This window comes from Erythranthe guttata, chromosome 12, assembly GCF_056151865.1.
Source record: "Erythranthe guttata isolate IM_541 chromosome 12, IM_541, whole genome shotgun sequence".
Lineage (NCBI taxonomy): Eukaryota > Viridiplantae > Streptophyta > Magnoliopsida > Lamiales > Phrymaceae > Erythranthe > Erythranthe guttata.
The window spans coordinates 687767-705504 of NC_142544.1; the positions used below are offsets into that span (position 1 = coordinate 687767).

Below are 17738 nucleotides of genomic sequence, written 5' to 3' on the forward strand. Positions count from 1 at the left end.
ATAATGAATCAAATGTGAAGTATTTTTTTTTTTTTTTTTTTGAAAACTTAATTAGAACATAAAATTGTCTTTTATGTCTTAATTGACTAGTTGACTTTCCCTTTGTCTTGGCTATCAAGTCACAGTCTTGAGTAACCTCGTGACCTTTCTTATTCTTTTATAGACATTCCAACAATTAAAAATATTATTATAGTTTATGCAAATAACATTTAATTATATTATGTACTTTTGGATTTTCTTGATTTAATTTGTTTTTGGCCACGTTACATTAATTTGACTACCTTTATTTCTTAATAAACACAAATTGTACTATATAATATTTGTTGGAACGTGCAATTTCATTTGTCAAACACTTTCTTGGTAAACCCCAAAAAAGTACAAAGATTGAAAATGAAAGTTGGAAACTTTGGGCTTAAGAAAGGCATATTCTTGAATTAAAAAAAAAAAAAAATTGGACTTTACTCAAACAAATATTTTCTTTGAAATATAAATAATATTTGTTTTTATGTGAAAATTGAATATATTAATATATATGTCCATAAATTAGTTTTGCTATGCAACGAGACATAAAATATTTGTGATTTAAAAAAAACGCAAAATTTGCTTTAGAATTTAGGGTAAATTACAACCAGGTATAAAAAACCCTCCGGTTTGGGTACTTATAACCAACCCATCAACTATAAATCTTCTTATTCATCTATACACTTAAGATGTCAAATTCAACATAATCATTTAGATTCCGTGGAATGTTCACTAGTTTGTACTCGTCTTGTGCAAAAATACAGTTTTTGATGCACTACAATCTAATATATATAGGTCAAAAAACACATTTATGATCATCTAGCTTCAAAATTTGGAGTTCGAATAGAATAAAACGGGTCCAAAATCGAGAATACCCCATATAATCTATAAGATTCCACTAAATTTAAAATCGCAAGGGTAGACGTGTAAGAAGATTTATAGTTGATAGAGGTGGTTGTAATTACCTAAACATGAAGGAGTTTTCGTAATTTAATAATACATAGGGGGCGATTGTAATTTAACCAAACAGGAGGGGGTTTTTGTAATTTGACAATATATAAGAGGTGGTTGTTATTTACCCTACAATTTAAGATAGTAAAAAGAAGAAGATTGATCTGTATAGAAATGAAAACAAAAGTGAACCAATAATTAAACTAGAATCAAGTTCATAATAATTTTTAATTTGTCATCTATTATATCTTTTCCTTTTTAGTGAAATAGTTTTAATTGCTCTAAATATATCAATGACTAATTGAGTATTAAAAATCATTGAAATTATTTTTATTAAATAATAAATAAAGACCCAAAAGTCACCATAACTAAAGAATATCCGGGCTTAAGAGTTTTAGTAACATGTGATATTCTAACTCTTTCTTTTCTTTTTCTTTTTCTAAATTTTTAATAATATATTTTTTTTAAATGAAGGAATATATATAACAAAATATATTCTCCCATGGTACAGTCAAAGAATCATTAGCAGTGTGAACAATGCAATTAAAAAGATTAATTTAAGTGGAAAATTAGACACACACACAAATATATATACATGTATATATAAACATATATTGGGATCTGAAAATAATGCATGCACCTAATCCAAGTACTTTAATGAAAAAGATTTAGTTTGGAATCCCTTTTTTAAAGACCCCACTTAGTACTAATAATTCACATTATTAAGCAATTAGTTAGTATAATTGTCCCGTAAAGAACGACCTAGGGTTGTAGCAAATCAGCACGTGTCAATTGATCTAAATTCGAATCTCATTGTCAACGATCGCTAGATCAGACTTGTCACACATGGTTAGTTTCGTCTTACGTCTCTCGTGTAATTTACAAACTATTATACAACAGTATAGGTTTACACGTGCACATTTACGATTGGCTGCGTTTTCAAGAAAAATGTTTAATTAGGAGGCCATGTGATGAACAAAGAGGTTTAATTTTTTGTGCCCACATTTTTTTTTAAATCCTTTTTTTGTTATCATACTCTTGTGACACAACTTATTGGTCTAGAAACAACCTTGATTAACTAACTAATTAAGGTACAAGTTAATTTATTAATAGATTTGGTCAAGATTTTTTGAGAAAAATCATGAACTTATATGGGAAAGTCAATTTGATTGGCGGTTTTGTGCAATAATTAAGAAATTAACTTTTTAAAAATGCATTTGCTATCATAAAGAACAATAATCAACTTATGTAAATGTAAATTTGATTCATATTAAGAAATTGGTCTGAAAGGATAATAACCCATTGAAGTATATATCCTAAAATGGATGAAAATATTACTCTTCATATGTATATGAAGTGTTGCAATTTATGAATACTAATTTATTTGATTTGTTTTAAATCTTATTATTTATTTATTTTAACTTTATTTAAAAATTGCTATGATTAATTAATTATTATTGTAAATATGGGCAATTAAGTAAAACCGACCAAAAAGAGAAATTAGCATTAGTGAACATGTGGTTGCCCTCGAAATTGCTCTACACGAGCCACGTTTACTAAATATATTCACATTTTCTAACAATAAATAAATTAATTAAAAAAGAATAAAATAAATAAATAATAATAATTATAAGATAGCGGAAAGTACACGTGTCCGGCGTATTGTCTCAAAATTTAGGGTTCACAATCAAACATAGGAGTCGTAGGTTTTAGATTTCACGAATGTTTCGTGTTGGGCTGCTGGCAAACACGTAAATTTTAAAATTTTATTTTATATGCACACATATATTTATGTGTATACATACATAAATACCATGTGCGTACATTAACACTTCTATTTGAATTTAATTTGTTTTATGAGATGAAAATGTATGATCATAAAAATATTAATCAACGTCAAAAAACAATTAAAAAAAAAAAGAATTAAGTTACATTTTTTTATTTTATAAATGTGTCAATTGTATCTAGGTTGCTTGAGTGTACCAAATACTTTGTAAAGGTGATTTGAAATCATTTTTGTCAAAAAGGAATAAATGGAAAATGGTTTTTATACATAATAAATTGGTATACCTACCTACCTACATCAATATGTATAAAATTCAAATACATATTATATACTCCATATATTTCAAAATATATTTATTGATTAAGACTTCTGCACATATATTAAATAGAGAAGTCATCAAGACTTGTGAAAAATACCATTTATTTTTCATTAAATGAGGTTTACTTAGGGTATTTTCTTATAATGTTGGTACTTATTAACGCTGTCATTAAAATTTTAAAATGACAGATAATAAATATAAAAAATATTTTTATATATATGGAATTGACATTTCTACAATTTGTGAAATACTAATGAAGAAAATGTCAAATTAGTTAGTTGTTCAAAGGAGTTAGGTAAATGGAAATGTTACTTGAGATCCCAACCAAGAGAGTTTAAATGCTTTCACTTACTTGCAAGAAACCAACAAAAATTAAGTTTGACAAATTTTAGTTTCAAATGTCACCTTTTAGACCAAAATTATTATGTAAATTAGGGTTTGGCCGAAATCCACGTGTGTCTTTTATATACTATACTTGATACAATACGTTTCCTTTTCAATTTGCACGCGATTGTATACATAATTACATATATCATATATGTATCTAGAGGGGAATTATACGTTGAAACATTTTATTTAGGGTAAATTTCATTTTTCCCTCTTGTACTTTAGTTTCATATCGCTTTACCTCTTCTACTTTTGATTGCATTGATTTGCCTTCCTATATTTGAAAAATTGTCCCAAAATATGGCCCTCGTTGTTAGTTGTCAGACAGTTGACATTAACACCGTTCGATCCAAGCTTTGAAATTACAAAAACGCCACATGTCCCAGTTTAAATAATTATTAAAAAAAACTAAAAAAATAAAAAAAATCAAGACAACTAGAAAACATAGTCCATGACACCAGCCACAACTATTTTTTTTTTTTTTTTTTACTTTTTTATTTTTTTAATAATTATTTAAACTTGAAGGGGTGGTTTTTTTGTAATTTTCAGACTAAAATCAAACGGTGTTAAGGTCAAAGGTCTGAGAACAAACGGCGATGGCCACATTGAGACAAATTTTCAAGTACAGGGGGCAAATCGATGCAATTGAGAGTAGATGGGGTTAAGTGATATTTAGCCAAAGTACAACGGGGGAAAATAGAATTTACCCTTTAATTTTACTTATACCGGCTGATTGTTAATACGTAGACGGGGTTAAATAATCACCCACTAAGCACATATACACACACGAGTGTGGGATTGTTTATGTGCAGATCTACAGTTAATAATCATGCGTTTACAGCCACCCTCCTGAGGAAATGTCAAATTACGAAAAACTCCCTCATGTTTGAGTAATACAACCACCCATTTGAACTATATATTTTCTTACAAAAAAATTCATATTTCAGCAGGCAAATCTGACATCGTAAGGATAATGTGTAAGACAATTCGTAGTTTCGGAAACTATTCTAAACATAAGGGGTATTTTCATAATTTATCCGATTTTTTTCCTTTAAGCGGTATTATACTATAATACTCTTTTCCTTGAACACAGTTTCGAGGAACGAACCGAAGCAAGAATCAAGAATGAAATCAGAACGATGACGTTTGAAGATCAACGATATCCTTTGTCACATGCAGCATGCCTATGCTTTACAATAAGAAAAAAAATATTATTATTCTCGTCATCATTCATGTAATTATTTTACTTAGGGAACATAAATTATATTATTATATTATTTAAATAAATAAAATAAAATAATATGGATTTGATAAATAAAAGTGTGAAACCGTTGATTTAGGCGTAGAAAACGGATTCACCTTACCAATTAAACAAATATTACTTTATAGTACTTTCATTTTAATTAATTAATTAATTAATTAATTTTTAAGGTTTGCAAGAATCTTTATTCTGAAATTTGTCTCTGGTTTTGACCAATTAAGTACGCATGAAGATCTTTGGACCCCGTAAAAGTTACTATAAAGTTAAAGAGTTTTTTTATTTTCATAATTTTTATTTTCTCTGTGGAAGAATATACGACCATATATGGGCACTGAATTAATTTTACACGAGAGCTGCAAACAACACCAGACAAAATATACATATAATTAGTTCGACTTAAAAAATGGTAATCGAACTCGAGTACTTATACAGTGCCATTAACGGAGTCAGAATTTTAAGTAAGCGTAAGTTGATTGGATTAAAATTCTTATGAGAGGGACCGATAATTCTATTAAACAAGAAATAACTTAAATTGTTGTATAAAATAAGATGAATTTGAGAAATATTGGGGGCCATGGCCCCCTGCCCCTATGCAGGCTTCGTCGTTGGACACAAACTTACTAGAAGACTCTTGAAGACATTAAAAAAAAAAAATTAGTTGAAATTAAGGAGGGCCATGTGACATTTAGGAATATGATGAGCTAATATTAGACAAAGAATCTCATACTTTTTTATGGTGTAATTTAGTTATGGTAGGAATAATATTTTCAAAGGTTCTTTTTTCATTGTTCTAGTAATTTTATTCCATTCATCTTTTGGTCCAAGGTTCACATTCTTTTTCATCTTTTAACAATGATAATAATAATAAAGGAAAACATATTACTAAATAAAATAAATAAATATAATCAAACATTTTCAGAAAAAAAAAGGAAATAAATGCAATTGAAGGGGAATTTAATAATTAATTTATTTTCTTAAAAAGACAAAAATGTAGTACATGATATCTGAGTCACTGCCACTGTGCCACATTAGCTTTTCTGTCATTATATTTTTGACTGGAAGACCAATTTATCTTTACTAATACTAACCAACAAAATTTCGACTGGATTTTCCACGTCATTAAATTCTCAATTAACCGCTATTTTGTGTACTATTTTTTTTAATGAAAAATACAAGTGTAAAATTGAAATATTATTAAAAATATAAGGGTAATTTTGTCTTTTCATCTAAGCCAACAGCTAAATTCGATATAAGGAACGGTGCGCAAAATAAAACACAACATATTTAGTTATCTACTAAATTTTGTTATCTGGACGGTATTTTTTTGCACTTTCGAAATAACATGGAATTATCTCGTAATATTTTGAAAAGGAAAAAAAAAACAACAACTAACAAATCAAAATAAATCCTAAACAAATCAGAATCCTCTAAATACTCTTGGCTTTTGATGTTGAGTCGTTTGACTCCTCTTTCAAAAATGGCTCTATCATAGGTTGATAGGTCAAACCTCAAAAAAACTCAATTAATTTAAGCACGTTATGAAACATTTATAAATTAGAAAACAATATTATCTCCATTCAAATTCGATGTGGGACTAAAGTTGAAGAAGATATCTCGACAAAATTAATAATTTCTGCCGTCTTCACTTGATAAAAACATACTAAATTTTAGCTTGATAATTTAATGTTTCTCTAAATTGGTTGAATTTTTTTTGCTGATCACGACTGAATTAGTTTATAGATGCTTAGCTATTTAATTTAAAATCGGAATTTGAAATTGGAGATATTCAATCTGATGAATATGTGGCTATGTGGCTGCCGTACAGCCATCTAAGTGTAAGCATTAACACTAGTACGTACAAGCTCATGACAAGTGTGCATTTTCTTTTTCTAGAAAAATAAATAAATAAATAAATAATTGAATTTGAAAAACAAAAATGTTTCTGTTATATTCCTGACATATTTATCAATATAATAATTATTATTGTTATATATAAAATTGAATTTATTATTATTGGATATTTAGTCTTTCAATCCATAAAATTGTTACCATTTTAAGTTAGTTACTCAATAATTTCTCATAGTCAATTTCAAGAAAGTCAATTGTGTCGATCCTAATTTTATTTATTTCTTTGTTTTTGTTTTGATCTTGAGTTTTTGTTTTTTGATAAATGGTTAAAGAAATTACATTGGTAGAATGACGGATAGTCGCTTGATTCCAATCGTACTAGCACAAAATTGATGAAAACTAAATGTAAAATCAATGCAAAAGTTAAATAATGGAAACTACAATTATCCTGTTAAAATATATAAAGAGACGCATAGTATAATGTATAAACAAAACCGTAGATCGTATCGAATACAAGAACCATGCATCTATCACAACGTATTCCCTCCCTTCAATTAATTGTCATATGAAAAGAAAAAAAAACAAAAACAGCTTCTTTCAGACATTGCCTCATAAAACAAGGGGCCGGTTTAAATACCCTTTAAAATTAAGGGACTATTCACTAAAAAAAATAAAAAAAAAAGAAGAATTTAGGGACTATTTATTTATTAATAATTGAAGGACAATTTTACTATGTTAGGGAAGCCCAAATAAAATGTCAATTTTTAAAATTTTCCAAAAAACCCAAATCAGTGGGTTTTCTTTCTAGTGGTGTGATTCACAGAAGACACGTGTCAGAAGCCCGATTAAAATGTGATGGGCCACCATCTGCTTCCACGTGGAGCTGAAGCTGCGTTGGTCTCTTGACGGCGGCGGCAAAGAGGTTACCAAGCACGGTGTTGTTGATTGGTGGGGTCCCCATGTGGAGTGGTGGCGGTGGCGGTGGTGGTGGTGGTGGTGCCCCCTCTCTCTCTCTCTCTCTCTCCCCCCCCCCACGGAGAGGCTTTAGGTGGGTCCCACAAGGACTTGGACTTTCGTCTGTTAGTGTCTGCCTGCAACTATAAAACAACCACCACCACCACCTCAAATCTTACTCACACACTTCATCTCTCTTTACTTTCTCTCTCTCTTATTTTTCTCTTTCTCTCTCTAGACTCTGTAAATTCTTTAGTTTGGCACACTTCTTTTGTGCCTTCAAATTTAAGCCCTCATTACCAATCTCTCTCTCTCTCTCTCCTCGTTTACAGCAACCAGACAAGCTCTGTTTCCCACCTCTGTTTCTGCAAGAACAACGCCATTAAAAAAACTGAATCAGTTTTTTTTTTTTAAGGTGGGAATTGTTTTCTTGGTTTTCGGGTTTATTAATAATGTTTTCAATGGAATTGGGTTTTTTTTTTAAATTAATGTTTTTTTTTCTGGAAAAAAGATGACGAACCAGAATGTGGTGGTTTCCGACGGAAAATCAGGTATCAACATGGCCATAACGGCGGCGGGTTCTTCCCTCTTCACCACGGCGGCGCAGAAGCCGCCGGCTGTTCCCGGCACCTCCTACATCACCATCTCCAAGAAGAAACTCCTCCAGAATCTCGACATCAACGCCGCCGCCGCTTGCGGCGGCGGCGGCGCAAGAATCAACGCCTGGGTCGACTCTATGAGAGCTTCCTCCCCTACCCACATGAAGTCCCCTCCTCCCCTCTCCGGCGATCACCAAACCTCCTGGACTGTAAGCTCCCCCAACTCCGTGTTTCTCTCTCACACACAAACACACACACACACACACATAGTTGTATCTATAGTACATGTACGTATATGTGAGGACAAAAAAAAAACATAGATGAAAACATGGCACCGCCACACACATACACATGTCCACCATATGCATGCAGATACTTACATGTGTGCAGTGCAGCACTGTACAGCTCTCTTTTTATTTATTTAATTAAAAATATATAAATTAAATGACGTGGAAATAAATAAATGAAAAAAAAACAGATGCAGCATCCATCAGCACTGGACATGTTCGAACAAATAACAAACGCATCGAAGGGAAAGCAGATTGTTATGTTTCTTGATTACGACGGCACCCTCTCCCCCATTGTCGACGACCCTGATCGTGCTTTCATGTCTGAATCGGTCCGTCAATATATTCACATTTACACACACACACACACACACACGTGTACGTGTGTGTGTGTGTCTTTTTATCTTGTTATGTAATAAGTAATAACTCAGTTGTTTTTTATTGCAGATGAGAGCAACAGTGAGGAAACTGGCTAGATATTTTCCAACTGCTATTGTTAGTGGGAGGTGCAGAGACAAGGTCATTAATTATTTTATTCATTTAATTTATGTATGTATGTATGTATGTGTGTATGTATATATTTGCAATAAATATCTCTGTTTTTTCTTGTCTGTGTGCAATTACAGGTTTACAGTTTTGTGCGTTTGGCAGAGCTTTATTACGCTGGCAGCCATGGCATGGATATCAAAGGTCCATCAAAAGGCTCCATACATAAGAAAGTGTGTCTCTCTCTCTCCTCTTTCTCTCTCTACATTTTTGTCTTAATTTTAATTTAGAAAAAAAACTAATTTAATGAAAATAAACTAATTAATCAGGGTGCTGAAGCTGTTCTTTTCCAGCCTGCTAGTGAGTATATTCCCATGATTGATGAGGTAATTAATTAATAATTACGATCATGATTATTTATTTTTAATTAATTTAAATAATTGATTGGGAAATTAATTAATTAATTAATTACAGGTTTATAAGGCACTGTTGGAGGTGACAAAAGCTACTCCAGGTGCTAAGGTTGAGAACAACAAATTTTGTCTCTCTGTACATTTCCGCTGTGTTGATGAGAAGGTAAATAAATTAAATAAAATTGTCTGAATTATTAATTATAAAAATATATTTATTTATATATTCTGAGAAAAATTATAAAATTGCAGAAATGGATTGAATTAGCTAAGCAAGTAGGATCAGTGATGGAGGGGTACCCGGATCTTCGGTTGACACAAGGAAGAAAGGTAAATTTAGTTATGGTTTTAATTTATTAATTTAATTTTGTATATTGTATTATAATTGTAGCAATTTTATTTTAAATTAAAAATATCTTGTTTGATGGTATAATTAATATGCAGGTGTTGGAAATTCGTCCGACTATTAAATGGGACAAGGGGAAGGCTCTTGAGTTCTTGCTCGAGTCACTCGGTGAGTTGAATTTTTCACTCGGTGTTGTTTTCATGAGAAAAATCGAAATTTTGTAATAATATTTAATATTTGAACGACAGGGTATGCCAATTGCGCCGATGTCTTTCCTGTTTACATCGGAGATGATCGAACCGACGAAGATGCATTCAAGGTAATTGCAAAGTTCGACATGTAATGACTAATTAATTTTGTTCTTTGAATTTATGAATAAGTTTTTATAATTATAGTTTTATTGGTTTTAAATTCGTTAGGTACTTCGAGAGAGAGGGCAAGGGTTCGGGATTCTCGTCTCGAAGACTCCGAAAGAAACGAATGCGTCTTACTCTCTGCAAGAACCGACCGAGGTAACGCTTTCTATTACAAGAACGACACTAATTTGAGGTTTATTTATTTTCTAATTGCGTGATTAGTCGTAAAACAGATGTGGATTATTTACGGTTTTATTTGGTAAATTTACGTTTTAGGTGATGGCGTTTCTCCGACGTTTGGTGGATTGGAAGAAATCGTCGTTGAGAAACCAATTCCGGATGAGACGAAGGCTCGAGGAGATCAATATGTTCTTACCAAATTAATTAGAGGGATTATTTATATAGGATATATGAAGAAGCATATATGTATATGTTTATGTAACTTTTGTTATGTTCTAATTTAGTTGGAGTTTCTTATATGTAAATTAAGCATGTTCAAGGGCAAATGTGTAATTTCAAGATTTCATCTAATTATATAAATAGAGTTCTCTCTTAGTATCAATCATTGCATCCTACCTGCAATAAGGTCATATCCACATCATTTTGCAATAATGATTAGTTTATAATTAGGGCAAATTACCAAAACCCCCCTGAGGTAAGCCTAAATAACGAAAATCCCCCCCACGTTCTCGTAATTACGAAAACCCCCCTGAGGTATGCAGACATCTTACAAATCGGTCTAACGGTGTTAAAATCGATAGAATCTTTTTGATTCTCAAGAATATTCCTCCGATAATACCAATTTTGCCCTTGTACACGAAATTACCCTTAAGGGGGTAATTGTAAGCATTTTATCCGGTGCGATGTTGATCGGATTAGGGCTCGAATCTCTTCCGCCGGAATCTAATCTCAAATCACGTCCGCATAACGCAATGCAAGGCCCGGTTCAGCAGGACCAAATCTTGATTTCCAACTCATAGGGCTTGTCGCTATTAGAAATCGAATCATTCGCAGAAGGACCAAATCTGCGATTACCATATAGTTACATCCCACGTGGATCGATTTACACGATTCCTCAAACTTCCGGGAACAATTTTTTTGAAACAACACCAGCGCCGCCGCGGAGAAAACAAGACGCGGCTGCTTGTTGGGTGTGAACCGGTGGAACTTCATTTCCCGGCGATCATCTTCCGGCGGCGCCGGCAGGTTGAGATCCAACTCCAGCATGTTTCTGGTCTTTTCTCCGGCATCAATAATATCAGACGACGACGTCGTATTGGTGTTAGTTGCAGCAGACCTGTGTCTTCTCATATGGCCGCCCAATGCTTGCCCCGACGCAAACTCCGACCCGCATATCGAGCACTCGTGAGTTTTCGGAAATTGCGTTGAAGTTGGTGCCGGAGTATATTCCGCTGTTTGATCAATCGGCGGCGCCGCCGCCGGTGGTGGCTTTTTCCGATCAACGTCTGCGGCGGCGGCGGGGGGTTTGGGTTTCTTGTGGCTTGCGCGGTGGCCACCCAACGCTTGAAACGAAGGGAATGTTCTGCTGCAAGTCTTGCACTCGTAGACGTAGATGCCAACTTTCCCTTCCGCCGCCGCCGCCGCCATTTCCGGGAATCTCCGGCTGCTGAACTTTCCCTCGGTGCCGCCGCCGCCGCCGCCCTGAGCAAGGAGTATCAGACAGTTGGCCATGTCTTCGTCTTCTTCAGTGCTGGTGGATATTACACTAGATGACGTAGCCGGAGAGAATCACATTTTCAGTTTTTTTCTTTTATTTTCACATATTTAACAGAAGGATATAATAGACATTTCACGTTTTCTGTTAAAAAAATTCGGTCAACCGTTAGTCAAGGGGGGTTTTCGTAATTACGAGAACGTGGGGGGGATTTTCGTTATTTAGGCTTACCTCAGGGGGGTTTTGGTAATTTGCCCTTATAATTATAATATGAGGAGTAAATAGTATTTTAACATAACTTTTAGCAATATTTTAAATTTAAAGTATACATAAAAAAAATTAATGAAATAATTATCTTGAAAATGAGACCATTGGCTAGTCATCCAAGATTCATGATAATTCAAAATGTGTTTATAAGCTATTATACGAGAGTCGTGAGTGTACGTTCCTTTGTTAAAAAAAAAAAATTAAGTAAAAGATAATTCGGAATGTGGACTTATATTTGACTAGATACATAAGTGCTAATAAGTCACATTTTGGGTTCTCACACGTGCTTCAAGAATCTTTGTTTAGTAATATTATTTATGTAACTATATTATTAATTGTTGAATTAATATATACTTAGTTTAATATTGGTGGTTAAATTTTAGAGTTGTTAAGTAAACAAATCAAACATTGAATACATGGGATCTACATTCCATTGAATCTCGACTAAAATTCACAAGTGAAAAGAAAGCTCAATTAAAATCGAAGTCGAAGTCAATTAGTTTTTTATTAGTTAAAACTCTCTAAAAACAGTGTTAATTAAAATGCATCTGTCAACAATACGAGGCGCGTCTGTGAAAAATGTACGAGTAACCCTTCATTATAAGTTTATCGTCAAAGTTCACCGCCAATTTCTGTCAAATTTTCACTCTTCTTAAGTGTTCATTGCCAAATTCCATAATTTCATAATTTTCATTATTTCATATTTCATATATATATAAAAAAAAAAAAAAAATCTACCATGTATGTATGTATGTATGTATGTATGTATGTATGCATATATGTGTGATTGAGTATATATAATTGGTCAATGAGAGGAAGGTCTGCAAAGTAAGAGATAAGATAATTGCAGTATGTAGTACATTTATGGTTCAATTTTTTTGCCTGGAGAGTGTGACTTCTGACCTACATATCTATTTGACCAATCATCAATCTTTTCTCATTAACTGCTTTCACGTGTATATATATATACTTTTTTTAAACTATATATAAATATATATATATATATATATATTACTCTTATTATAGTCGTGGCTACAATAATAGAATTTCCAAATTCGGTTGACTCTGATCTTACAAATTTCCAATTATATATTTTTCCATTTCAAATTTTAGCTAGCTCTTCATTTTTTTTTTGAAGGATTTGAATTGGAATATTTATAGGATTTTGATTTTCGACTTGATTTAAATTTTTAAAACCCCTCCAAAAGTTAAGTTTATTTTTTAATACAGTGAATAAAAAGGGGAATTTTTAATTCCGTTAATTCAATCCGAAAATTTTCGAGTTTGAAAAGTCATAAATCAATTTAACTTTTTGGAAATTTACATATTGAATCTATCATTAATTTCAATCTGATCCATCCATTCAATTTACTACTTCAGTCGTGATATTCACTCTTCATTATTGGCTTATTAGCAAATAAATGGATGGTAGTGAGGAGTGTGTTTGTATATATTGAAATGATTTGTGCAGGCACAATTTAATCGTGCTGGCACTTTTTTTACCATTCTTGAAAAATAAAAAGGTAAATTTCCACAAAAACTCTCTCAAGCTTTTGGACTTCGATTTCAGATCCCGACCGAGACGATAACAGATTGGAGGTAATTCTTACATTTTTTTTATTGTTTCGTTACGTAGATTACGATTATTGCATTTTTTTTTTAAACGAAGCATTTTGTTTTACTCGCGGTGATTCTACACGAATATATATATATCTCATATGTATATATATATATATATTAATATATCATAATGATTATTATTTGATTAGACATTAAAGCTGAAATATTCCAAGAGTTTTTAACGGGCCTTTTATTTTTCTACAACATGTGGGCCCATTTTTTTCAAAATTAGAACACATTTCCAAGTTATTTCAGTTTTACAATAACGCGTCATTTATAATGACGCCTTTTAAAAAACTGCCACGTGTCATGACTAGTTGTGGGCAGATTGTATTTTTCATTTTAATTTAAAGTAAAAAAATTTAAAACTGAAGGGGCCCACGGGTAAAAACACTTCGCATGGTGTTGTGGGTTTGTGGTGGGTGGGGTTTGTGGGAAGGGGTTTTAGATTTTTATATTAATTTTCTTCTTATTATTATTTCTTATTATTAATTTTCTTCTTATTATTATTTCTTATTATTATTATTATTATTATTATTATTATTATTATTATTATTATTATTATTATTATTATTATTATTATTGTTATTATTGTTATTGTTATTATTGTTATTGTTATTATTATTACTATTATTATTATTACTATTATTATTATTATTATTATTATTATTATTATTATTATTATTATTATTATTATTATTATTATTATTTTTGTTGTTATTATTGTTATTGTTATAATAAGAAGAAGAAATAATAATAAGAAATAATAATAAGAAGAAAATTAATATAAAAATCTAAAACCCCTTCCCACAAACCCCACCCACCACAAACCCACAACACCATGCGAAGTGTTTTAACCCGTGGGCCCCCTCAGTTTTAAATTTTTTTACTTTAATTTTTTAAATGAAAAATACAATCTGCCCACAACTAATCATGACACGTGGCAGTTTTCTAAAAGGCGTCATTATAATTGACGCGTTATTGTAAAACTGAAATAACTTGGAAATGTGTTCTAATTTTGAAAAAAATGGGCCCACATGTTGTAGAAAAATAAAAGGCCCAGTTTTTAACCTTTCTTTGTAATTTGATTAGACACTTGTAGTACAAATGATTCATACACAAATTCTCAACTTGGCAACTTGTACAAGGCATAGCATTGCCTTTTATAAATATATTCTTGCAAAACTCACATCTTTATAAATTTCCATTTTCATTCACTAATAATACTTACCAATATTGAACCTCATTTAAAATTTTACGACATTTAGATTAATTTGAATCATTTGTTTCAAATTTGCTTTCTTTTTTTTGTATAAATGTTCGATATTTTTTGTGTACGTGTTGGGGTTTGTCTTTCTTCAATTCTTGATAGACTGATTAATAAAAAGAGAATTACTTGGAAGAGTAAATCTACCACAATTATTTTGAAACAGAAAGAGTAATTGATAGTCGAATTATTTTGTATTGAGGTAATTTGGATTTTCTCTTCGACATAAAAACTATTTAATGATTTATGCATATATCAATTCAATGCTTTTGGGAATATATATAGTTACATGTATGCATCCATCACTTTCGTTTAGGTAATGATTCTTTTATTTGGCAATTTTTTTAATAAATATTTTTTTGTGACCGTGTATTAAGATACATTATTGGCATTTGCTAATTTAAGGCTATTATTTGCATTTTATGATGAACACCTCCATTAGGAATCTAGGGTATACCTAGCAACTAATTAAGAACCCTAAAAAATCTAGAGTTTATATTCGGTAATGTACAATTTATATTCTTCTATCATATATTTTTACACATATAAGTGTGTGTGTCTTTGTGTGTAAATATATGATGCGATGGTTACACTTTACCTAATATAATATCTACGAGTAAAGATTTCATTTCTATTATCATTGCAAATAATTTCGAATGTGCGCAGAAAACAAAAGGGTCGAAAAAATCGAAATCTTGTGTCAATTTATAAAACGAACCAATTATTTTCTTAATTTATAAAACCATGAAGCATATGACCTAAACTGCATATATAATTCTGCAAGTGACGACCTAACAGTTGGAGCAAGTAAGTTTGTGTCAATTGACCCAAGTTCGAATCTTTTTGCCCATGGTCAATACATCGAGTTTGTCTCACATGATTAGTTTAGTGTACTTTACGTCTTTCGTATCATTTACAAGCTATTATACGAGAATGTAAGCCTACCGGTGCACTTAATTATATGATTAACTGCAGGTTAATTCATTACAACTGCATATATATATATATATATATATATATATATATATATATATATATATATATATATATATATATATATATATATATAATGTAATATAATTACTTGGCTCCAATTAAACACTATAAATTATAACATAAAAAGTGCTATAAGCTTAATCCACATCACTAAGGTCAAATTCAAGAACCAATGCTCCCAAATATGAAAGCAAACCTAGTCATTGAACACCTAGATTTGGAAGATCCCACTTTGGAAATAAATTATTATTTATTATTCCAATTTTTTTATGGAAATATAAATTATTTAATTATATTCCCAATTATTATCTTCCACTTTTCTTTAACAAAATTCCATTTTAGAGAATAGCAAAACTTTTTGGTTAGGTTTTTGAAAGGGAAATTCACCCACTACACCTATCTCTAGGTGTAAGGAATCTATTACATATAATGGTTGAATGAGGTGTTGGAATCCACTTAATAAGGTTGAAAAGGTTTTCATCTTTTTTTCTTTTTCTCCATCTTTGGTGAATAAAAAAATAAAAAAAATAAAAAAATAAAAATAAAAACACATGGATTCTTGTTGGGAATGAGACAACTTTATAAGAATACCTTTTTTATTTCATAAGACGTGGAAAAATGGAGTCCACCATTGGTCGTGTAACTGAAATAAACTAATAAGTGTTTTCAAAGCTTCAATTATTGGTAGCCAACTATGGGGATAATGAGTTAGTTAGCCCCATTTATTTAATTATTAATTAGTAATTAAATTTTATTGGATGTCAATTCTTGGAACTCTTGATCATACTATCTTATTTTTAATTTATAATTCCACGTCCAATACATTTTTATTGGCCTTTGAAAAAGATAATGTTAAGTAAGAATATATTCCAGTACAACTGTTGGAGAAATATTTTGTTTCGTATTATATGCTACTTTAAATTTTCAAAAATATATTAAGTACGTTCTTTCCTCTGAAGTAACACTTAATATTAGAAAAAAAACAAAGGCTAAAATTGAAAAGAAATGGAAGGAGTATTATTACATCACGAGGTACCATTTGAGAAGATAATTCTCATTTTTAATAATATTGAATAGTTTATCCAACTCTCATTTAGATAAGTAATTGAATCTATATTTATTTATCTAATGATCAATTAGTTATCCATACAATTATGCATTTAAATTTTTTTATTTTTTTTAGTAATTAGCAAAGCCTCTCTAATTAACATAACAATTAATCACAACACGCAACAAGGGGAATGGAGAAGGGAAAAATCTCTACTAATAATAATGTTTTGGCAAAATGGTATGTCAGAAAATCATGCCATATATATATATATATAAAATAAATATAATTGCATGCAATAATGCACACGTGTCAACACGAGAATTCGACAAACTTACTAACACGTGTTTCCCCATCGGAAACCGGTCCCCGCCTTGAGGGCCGAGCCCCCATTGGAGAAGGTGGTGCTTCCTCTTTGGAACTGTAATAACTCCACACCATTAATTATTATTGTCAATTGCAAAGTGTATACACAATACAATACATACACTAATGCATGCATGTGCATGTATGTATGCATGTGCATGCATGCATGCATATTTAATACATGTGGGGGGTGGGGTGGGGGTGGGGTGGGGGTGGAAGAAACATGTGGCCACAGATGCCATTGCAATGGGGAACAAAAGAGTGAAGTGTATGTGGTTTAGGGTCAATTATATTCAAACCTATCTGACATGTTTGAATATTATTAATTAGTAGAATTCATGATATATATATATATATATATATATATATATATTATATATATATATATATATATATATATATATATATATATATATATATATATATATATTAAATGAGGTAATAATTCCAATGTGTGGAGTGTATTTTCAATATAGTATATCTTATAA

At 31.0% G+C, this 17738-nt stretch overlaps 2 protein-coding genes and 1 long non-coding RNA gene across 3 annotated transcripts; 1 reads left to right on the forward strand and 2 right to left on the reverse strand.

Moving 5' to 3' along the window:
- Positions 1-7101: 7101 nt before the first annotated feature.
- Positions 7102-8189, reverse strand: LOC148766155 (uncharacterized). The gene is made up of 2 exons (XR_016034733.1): positions 8048-8189; positions 7102-7892 (listed from the first exon to the last, which is right to left on the reverse strand). It is a non-coding gene; the product is annotated as an uncharacterized LOC148766155 (long non-coding RNA).
- On the forward strand, positions 7506-10573 carry LOC105973116 (putative trehalose-phosphate phosphatase J). The gene is made up of 12 exons (XM_012998134.2): positions 7506-7942; positions 8039-8335; positions 8605-8745; positions 8861-8932; positions 9040-9132; positions 9229-9285; positions 9374-9475; positions 9562-9639; positions 9754-9823; positions 9904-9974; positions 10075-10167; positions 10288-10573. The coding sequence occupies exons 2-12, from the start codon at positions 8039-8041 to the stop codon at positions 10393-10395; spliced, it is 1182 nt and encodes a 393-aa protein (XP_012853588.2). The 5' UTR covers positions 7506-7942; the 3' UTR covers positions 10396-10573.
- Positions 10574-10640: 67 nt separating this feature from the next.
- LOC148766156 (zinc finger protein ZAT5-like) lies at positions 10641-11937 on the reverse strand. The gene has a single exon (XM_088826373.1). It carries the CDS (start codon positions 11701-11703, stop codon positions 10921-10923), a length of 783 nt encoding a protein of 260 aa, XP_088682499.1. The 5' UTR covers positions 11704-11937; the 3' UTR covers positions 10641-10920.
- Between the last annotated feature and the right edge of the window lie 5801 nt (positions 11938-17738).